This window comes from Neolamprologus brichardi, chromosome 4 (assembly GCF_056152115.1).
Source record: "Neolamprologus brichardi isolate AB-2024 chromosome 4, ASM5615211v1, whole genome shotgun sequence".
NCBI classification, from domain to species: domain Eukaryota; kingdom Metazoa; phylum Chordata; class Actinopteri; order Cichliformes; family Cichlidae; genus Neolamprologus; species Neolamprologus brichardi.
Genome location: NC_142107.1, coordinates 24458677 through 24467172, shown reverse-complemented (window position 1 = coordinate 24467172; position 8496 = coordinate 24458677). Strand labels below are relative to the sequence as shown.

General features: G+C 43.2%; 1 protein-coding gene across 1 annotated transcript; it reads left to right on the top strand.

The window, feature by feature from the left end:
* Window positions 1–1220: 1220 nt before the first annotated feature.
* On the top strand, window positions 1221–6688 carry kat8 (K(lysine) acetyltransferase 8). The gene is made up of 11 exons (XM_006801915.3): window positions 1221–1633; window positions 2139–2213; window positions 2332–2510; window positions 2583–2636; window positions 2723–2887; window positions 4665–4754; window positions 4823–4963; window positions 5050–5143; window positions 5794–5944; window positions 6213–6367; window positions 6515–6688. The coding sequence occupies exons 1-11, from the start codon at window positions 1318–1320 to the stop codon at window positions 6577–6579; spliced, it is 1485 nt and encodes a 494-aa protein (XP_006801978.1). The 5' UTR covers window positions 1221–1317; the 3' UTR covers window positions 6580–6688.
* The last annotated feature ends 1808 nt before the right edge of the window (window positions 6689–8496 follow it).

Sequence of the window (8496 nt, the reverse complement as noted above, 5' to 3'; positions counted from 1 at the left end):
TTTCTCTGGATGGCAGCTTTGGTGTTTTTCTCTTAGTACAGTAAATAACTTGTATGTGGACCCTCTGTGATGTACTGATATTGCATTAAAGTGCTGCAACCAGGTACCGGAGACAAAGTATGCCTGCTGCACCAAACAGGAAGTCTGCCTTTGATATCCACTAACTGGATGTCTGTTGGCTGACCTAAAGTTCTGAAACGCCACAGTGATAGCTGATGGTTACTGAGACTTTCAGAGCTGATAGGAAACGCCTCTCGATCGAACATCTTTCTCAGATTGTTGCATTAGACTGACACATACAGCAGTGTGTCATCTGCATCAAAGCAAAGAAATGTAGAATGACTGGCTTAAAAAGCGTAGTGGCAGGTAGACAAGCACATGTCAAATCCAGAGGGTAACAGTGGGCAAACAAAGAGTTTTAAGAGGATAGTTTGACTTTGCCTTTAAAATATGCAGCAAAACTTTGATCCACCTTAAACTACCAACAGTGCAGCAATACTGGAAAACTCAAACTCTTTCTGAAACTCTGGCACACGACTGTTAAACTTTAGGTGAACTCCAGCTTGACATCTCACTGTGATGTGTTTGTCTCCATGGCCTGGCAGTTGAGAGGATGAGTTTCACTCAGCTTTTTTTTACTCTGCTCAGCAAACAGGGAACAAACGTAAGAATAAAAAGATCTATGATCAGATCTGCAGTCACTGAGCAGGACTTATCAACACAAACTTCACTGTTAATGTCAGTTTGATAAACATATGGTACTATAATTTAAAACTGCATGCACAACACGATCACTTGGTACCATTTCATTTATTACATTTAAAGTATTTATTTACCTCAAATCAAAAACTGATGTGAAGTGTAAAAAAACCCCAAAGAAAACCCAATAATAGTAATAAGCTACTCTTCCATTGTACTGCAGCCACATTTTAATGACAGACTTTGGCCTGGGGGAGTTCTAAACCATCTTTTTGAGTGTATTCCTGAGCTTTTGCTTAAATCAAGTCTCAACAAGCGAATATTCATTAGAAAAAATAAAAAAAATAAAAAAAAATTATATATATATATATATATATATATATATATATTTATTATTATTATTATTATTATTTTTAACTTTTGGCTATAAATGTGTTTAAAACAGCCGTTAAGCAGTGAGGCGAAATCGCCAACGTCACAGCGCTAAGGATCATGGGAGATGCAGTTACTTTACCTGAAAGAGGCGGATCGTAACCTGCGCCATCTTGGCAGTTTGTCCCGTTAAGCCCCTCTTTAAACTACGCAGAGGTGTGTGGCTGTTTTTAAACCTCGGAGGTTATGACTGGCGGGAACGACTTTCACAAGAGCTACGCTAATAACAAGGACTCGGAGCCCACGATGGACGTGGACATGGATTCGAGTCATATGGAAGGCGAGCGGGGTGAGCTGGACGGCAGCATCCCGGCTGCGTGTTCCTCCAACGGCAGTGGCGGGGAGGAGGATGAAGCGGAGGCCCTCGGCCGCTCCAGGGAGGCCGGGAGTTCGAGTAGTCAGCACATCCCGGATGGAGGAGGGGTGCTCGGTGGCAGGGAGCAGGAAGTGTCGGTGGCAATCGGAGAGACGTATTTATGTCAAAGAGCCGATAAGACATGGCGTGAGTAAAGACCATGTTCTGCTGTTCCCTTCTCAATTTCGTTGGCATGCTAGCTGTCGTATTATTTTGGATATGGACTCGGTGCTTTTGTTATGGTGAAAAACTGACATCAAACAGTTAAAAATCTAAATGACTCGCATAAAGTCCCAAACGGCTTTGGTCCAAAAACTTAATTCAGCGATCGCTTACTGACTGAAGATTTTTAGGGCTTTCTAGAAAATTCTCTATGGATCTTTAAACAGTGATACTTTAAACAACAAACGGCCCACATCTAAAAGTTAGCATTGAAACATAATAAACATACTAAGCTGTTTAGTTATGTTTGCCGAATTAAATGACGTCTCGATACACATAAGGTGAGATTTTAACAGCCAAATCTATACAAAGTTTACGGGTAATGAAGGCAAGCCCGCATTTAAGTCCCAGAAATCTGAAGGAAGTTCGGCCGGAAGTTGCTTGTACTGGCGTGAGTCGCACCAGCTGATGGTTGTTGCTCCTTTCACAGACACAGCAGAAGTTATTCAGTCCAGACTGAACGAACAGGAGGGCAGAGAAGAGTTTTATGTCCACTATGTGGGGTGTAAGTACAAAAATACTTTAATTCTGATTTATATTGCATGTTTCTTCTATTTAATTCATGCTAAACGTTCATATCCAGCTGCTGTATCGACATCTAATTTTCTCTGGGATTCGTGCAGTCAACAGGCGGCTGGACGAATGGGTGGGTAAGTCTCGCCTGGCACTTACCAAGACAGTGAAGGACGCCGTTAGGAAGAGCACAGAGATCGGTGGCGTTGGAGATCTGGGTGACCAGCCTGAGAGGAAGATCACCCGCAACCAGAAGCGCAAGCACGATGAGATCAACCATGTGCAGAAGGTATAGAGTGTGTGTAATAACACCAGGAGCGTTGCATAACTTACAGTTTTCTAATGGAGCTTTTCTTTGCAGACATACGCAGAGATGGACCCAACGACAGCTGCACTGGAGAAGGAGCACGAGGCGGTGTGTAGTCACAACCACTCTTCTTCCACGTTTTTTCACTATTTCCAGTATTTGGTCAATAAGCTAACTGTTTCCCTCACTTTCAGATCACCAAAGTGAAGTATGTGGATAAGATCCAGATAGGAAACTTTGAGATCGATGCCTGGTACTTCTCACCATTTCCTGAGGATTATGGGAAGCAGCCCAAGCTGTGGATCTGCGAGTACTGCCTCAAATACATGAAGTACGAGAAGACGTTCAGACATCACCTGGTCAGTCACCTCAGTTCAGGACGTTTGTGTCTCGTAGAGTCGTAACTGCTTTTTTGTTTGAGTCAGTGAATGATGGCTTTATTTGTGAGACAGGAGACTGTTAAAGGATTGTTATCCAGCCTGATGAGATTCTTATTAAAACGTTGTGCTAGCATGATTCTGTCAGCCTTCGTTTTACTCAGAATTAATGTCAGTCGTCACAAATCTGATAAATGTGTGTGCTGCAGCCTGGTGTAGGGCTGTTCGATATAACCATATATATCGGAGGACGATATAAAAACATCGTTTCATTTTACACTATCGTTTGTTTCGTGGTGTTGCAAAATAAACTGTTTACAGCTGTTTTCATGGTTTTGATGGTCACTGTAGTGGCTATATTAATTTCTCTTATATTTAATATAACCACACTACAGACGGACAAGCGCCTGTTTTTATGCGTTGTCGTTAGCAACAACCATCGCGTGTCCGCTTGTTTATGTTCCACATAAACCTTTCACAATAAATCTCAAGATCCTGTTGAGACTTTTCAAAATAAACTGAATCACGCGAAAGAGCAGATTATTTACGGATGAGAAGTAAAAAAGAGCCGTCAGGTGCTAAAAAATAAACCTTAGACTCAAACGTTAGAACAGGCTTTTCCCCGCAGCACGCCGTGTAATAAACACTCACAAAGAAAACGGCGCCGTTACAACTTATGTCTAAAAATGTATCGTTTCATGCATCGGTTAAAACACTCGACTCCAGCTACATGACGCACAGCTGGAAACACTTCACACAAGTCGAGCTGCACGAGATTCACAGAATTTACAGAAAATGTTACATTTTTGTGATTTATATCGTTATCAGACGATAGATGTCTTATATCGGGATATGAGATTCTGGTCATATCGCACAGCCCTAGCCTGCTGCCACAAAATAAGTAAAGTCATCCCCGCTCAGCAAAGCGAGAGAGGTGTGATGGTGCTTCTCCACAAAAACCAAAAAAGCCTTGAAGTGATGCATCTTTGACTTTAGCGATCTGCTGTTAACAAACCAAAGCTGGGTGCTTCTCCGTATGCCAGCATGTCTCTCTGTGTTCGGGTACATTAGATGTTGATTACTTGTGGATCTGTCCGGGTGTAATCCATGTTTTTCGTGACAGCAGCGCGTCGTCCCGTCATTTCACCTGCACGGCAGCTGTCAGTAACGCTGTAGAGCCGCTGAGCACACAAAACTCACCACCATGAAACCACTAAATCACTACCACTCACACTCACCGTCACCTGCTGCTGCACTGAGACAGAGGTCGCGTTTAAAAGCGCTGCTTTAAATCCACATTTTCCCACCTCAGCCTTAATGTCTTGGATTGAAACCCTGAGGTTAATCGCTGAGCCTCAAATCTGTTCTTTTCCTCAGAGCTTTGTGTTCAGAGCTCAACATGCAGAACAGCAAAAGACATGTTAAGAAGGAAAACGTCCGAATCCTTCAGTGGAAGAAATGTGACACTCTGATGTTTCCGTCTTTGTCACCTGCCTCATTCATACATCCACAGCTTGTTTGCTACTGTTCAGCATGTTTAGATCTTATATTTTAATGCTGTTCTACATAAACTGTCCTTATTAAATAAAAGTGTCAGACGAACCCACCAGTGTGAAAGTCTCTGTAAAAGCTGCAGTTCAGGCGTAAAACAAATGAATATGTAATTTTATTCGTATGTATGTTTGTCCTCATTTTTAGTTTCACTTGTTAAATCAAACTCCTGCAGTGTTTATTTGACCTTTGACCTTTCCCTCCTCAGTCACACTGTCAGTGGAGGCAGCCTCCAGGCAAAGAGATCTACAGGAGGAGCAACATATCTGTGTACGAGGTGGACGGGAGAGACCACAAGGTGAGGCCGGCTGAACGCCCGAGCTGCTAGCGTGGTTCCTGCTGCTGACTGTCGCTCTCTGTCTGCAGATCTACTGTCAGAATCTGTGTCTACTAGCCAAATTATTTCTCGACCACAAGACGCTTTATTTCGATGTGGAGCCCTTCATCTTCTACATCCTCACTGAGGTCAACAAACAGGGAGCGCACATCGTCGGCTACTTCTCCAAAGTAAGTCGTCAGCGCGCGGCTCAAAGGTCGTTTGCTCGTCTTCATGTCAGACTCATCGTCACGACTTCTGTGGTTTTATTTTTCAGGAGAAAGAGTCTCCAGACGGGAATAACGTGGCCTGTATTCTCACGCTGCCGCCGTACCAGCGCAGAGGCTACGGGAAGTTCCTGATAGCTTTCAGTAAGTGACAGTGAATGATTAGCCTGGAGTTTGTAATCAAAGCTTTTTAAAGATGTTTGCAGAAAAAAGTTTCAGGCGAAACAGGATTTCAAATGTTAAGTTGGGAGTTTCAGATGGACTCGAGATGACACAAACAAGTTGTTTCACATTTATAATAAAACCGAAAGCTGCAGTGACATCGACAGGAAGTCAGTAAATCTGCAACTCCTGACCTCCACCAAAGAGCTGATTGGTTCAGCTTTCACATGAATGAATGAACATCAGACTGAGGAAGGATAAATTAGGAGTCACTGTTTTAATCTCACAGTGGTATCACAAGCTGATCCAGATCCAGGCGTCCTCCAGCCTGGTAACTTTTCAAGCTGTGTTTGTTTGGCATGTCTGAATTTCTATAAAATATCACATTTTTGAGTTAAATTATCAGATTTTTGTCTCCTGTAGAGATATTCTTTGTGGATTGGGCCCCGAAGAGATCAAAAACCCTGCAAAAGCACACAAAACACAACAGATGTTGAGTAAAATACAGTGGAGATGGGAAAGTGCAGCAGGTGGATGGATGGCAGGGGTGTAGTCATGACACCGACAGAGCGAGTGACTGAAGGAGAAACGCTCGCTGGCAGCAGCTCTGATATCGTCCGTTTCTGCTGCAGGCTACGAGCTGTCTAAGCTGGAGAACACAGTGGGCTCTCCGGAGAAGCCGCTCTCTGATCTGGGGAAGCTTAGCTACCGAAGTTACTGGTCCTGGGTCCTGCTGGAGATCCTGAGGGACTTCAGAGGAACGCTGTCCATCAAAGACCTCAGGTAGACACGCAAACATGTGCAAAGCCGGACGATTCGGCTTCGCTTTTCCACTTGTTTTGTCGACACTGTGAAGGTTAAGAACCAGAAAGATGAAATGATTGTTTGGCAGCTCAGAGATGCACTCGGTGTGAAAGCTCTGCTGTTTCATTCTTACAGCAGTTTACGTGTCGATGTGAAACTTGGTACTCGACGAGTTTCTGATCAGAACTTTTAAACAAACTCCCAGCCGTCTCTGATTTTAACGTTCGTGTCCGTCTGCGTCTCCCAGCCAGATGACCAGCATCACACAGAGTGACATCATCAGCACGCTGCAGTCGCTCAACATGGTGAAGTACTGGAAAGGTCAGCACGTCATCTGTGTGACGCCCAAACTGGTGGAGGAGCACCTGAAGAGCGCCCAGTACAAGAAACCACCAATCACAGGTACCCGCACAGATGTTCTAAAAATCTTCTCACATTATTACAAACGTGGCCGTCAGGCTCTCAGATCTCGAGGATTCTCGTGTCGGGTTTTTACCCCGCAGCTGATTTGCTAACGTCAGGTGTGATTGTGTGTCTCTCTCGTCTCAGTGGACACGATGTGTTTAAAGTGGGCGCCTCCAAAAAACAAACAGGCCAAGCTGTCCAAGAAGTGAGGAGCGGAGCCGTCGACGTGCAATCATCCGCCGGGCGCTCGTGTCACTACTGTACATAATTTTTAGTCACTCCTGTCTGTATTTTTATAAATAAATCTCTAAAATAAAGCTTCGTCTCCTGATCTGATTCCTGCATACGTTAAACATCACCGAGGAAACGAGATATTTGCTGCAAGGATGAAATATTCCTTTAATTAGGAACAGATGTTTATGATCGAATTCATCCTAATTAAAAAAACCTTTGTGTTCTTTTTCAGTCACTTTCTCGCTCATCAGGAAACTAAACTCTGACAGTGATCACACTTCACTCTGGTTTCTAATGTTTCATGTAGTTTCTTTACTTTCTGTTTAAAAATACTTGAGGTTTTGTTCTTTCATAGGTTGGTTTCATGTCTGTATCAGGTAAACCATGAGATTGTTGGTTTGAATCTCCGGGGCCTCCCTGGATGTATGAATATGATTCATATAGTCAGGTAAAGTCGCCTGTTACCACTCTGATAAGAACCAGGCTCAGGACGGTTGGTTTGTGCTGCTTCTGAAGTCTTTTTTTTCTCTCAAACTGAAACGTGTTTTCACGTTTTCAATATTTCTGTCGCCGTTTATATAAAAAAACAAACAGCAGTCCACGTGCCCAGCTCCAATCAGCTGGTATTCCTCATGATGACATGCTGGAGGAGCTAAATGGTATGCAGCCATCAGGACTAATGAGTTACACCCGAGCTCGGTGCTCAGGTACCGTCCCGCTGATGTGCTGAAGAAAAGAAGGGTATTTTCAGACAGGTGAGTTTTACCTGCTGTCGCTGCAACAATTGGTTTAATGAATTAAGATTTTCTTGGTTTTATTTCTTGAGGCTTTCCTCCACTGCAGGCTGTAGCTGTAGTTTGTCAAACGGCCCTCAAAGCAGGAGAAGATTTAATTTGTGAGACGTAAACACGTCCAGCCAGCTGTCCCGGGGCTGGTGTAATACCAGTATTGAACACAAGAGGGCGGCAGTGCTGTTAGTGACTGATGACGGTGTAAAAAGGAAGAATTTAGGTCTTTTTTCTTCTTCTTTTACTGTGTTTGGGATGTTCTGTGTTTTCAGCCGACGTCTGAATGGTTGGTGCAAAATTTGTGACAAACTACAGGTGACGAAAAGAAAAACGTCCTAAATGGACCGGAAGAAGAAGCTATAACAAAAACACAAAAATATTCCCTCCTTTGGTGTTTTGATGGTGGGACTTTGAAGAAGTTGCTCATTGTAAAGAACTTGAAGTTTTATTTCTGCAGCACACGCTTAAGAGATTAAATCGTTTATGTAAAATAGGAAATATATGAATTAAAATGGTATTTATTAAAAATGTAAAAACTGCTTTGAAGCATAAATGTGACTGAGATATAATCGGTGTCACGTGGTCCCGATCATCAGGCCTGTCCTTCTGGCTGTGTGTCATCGATCAGCTGTGGTGATGACCCCGGGTTCAGGGTCTGCAGCCTTAAAGTTCGCAGCCTCAACGATCCTCAAGGGCCGCGTACTCAAAGACCGCTAAGGCCGGAACTGCGAGGCTTGTGAAATGGGACGGTCTAGCCTCCGTTGCGCTGCCCAGGTTGCCTAGCAACCATGATACTAACAGCTGAAAACGTTTCATACAGCTTTGTTTGACAGAAATGAAGGAGAAAATCTTTTGTTCATTTGTTTGTTTGTTTCTACATGAGCTTTGATCATTCTCTGATTAAGCTCAGCTATTGAACAGCGTATATTTTAAAGTAAAGGCTTTAAAACCAAGTTAGTACAAACGTCACTAATGTCACATGACTTTGCCGACATGTGGCCAACAGGAATGTTTTAATGATCTTCATTATTAAACATTTGCACATAAATAAGTGACATAATATTCAGTACTTACTTAAAGTTTACTCTTTGGGCGCCCCTCATC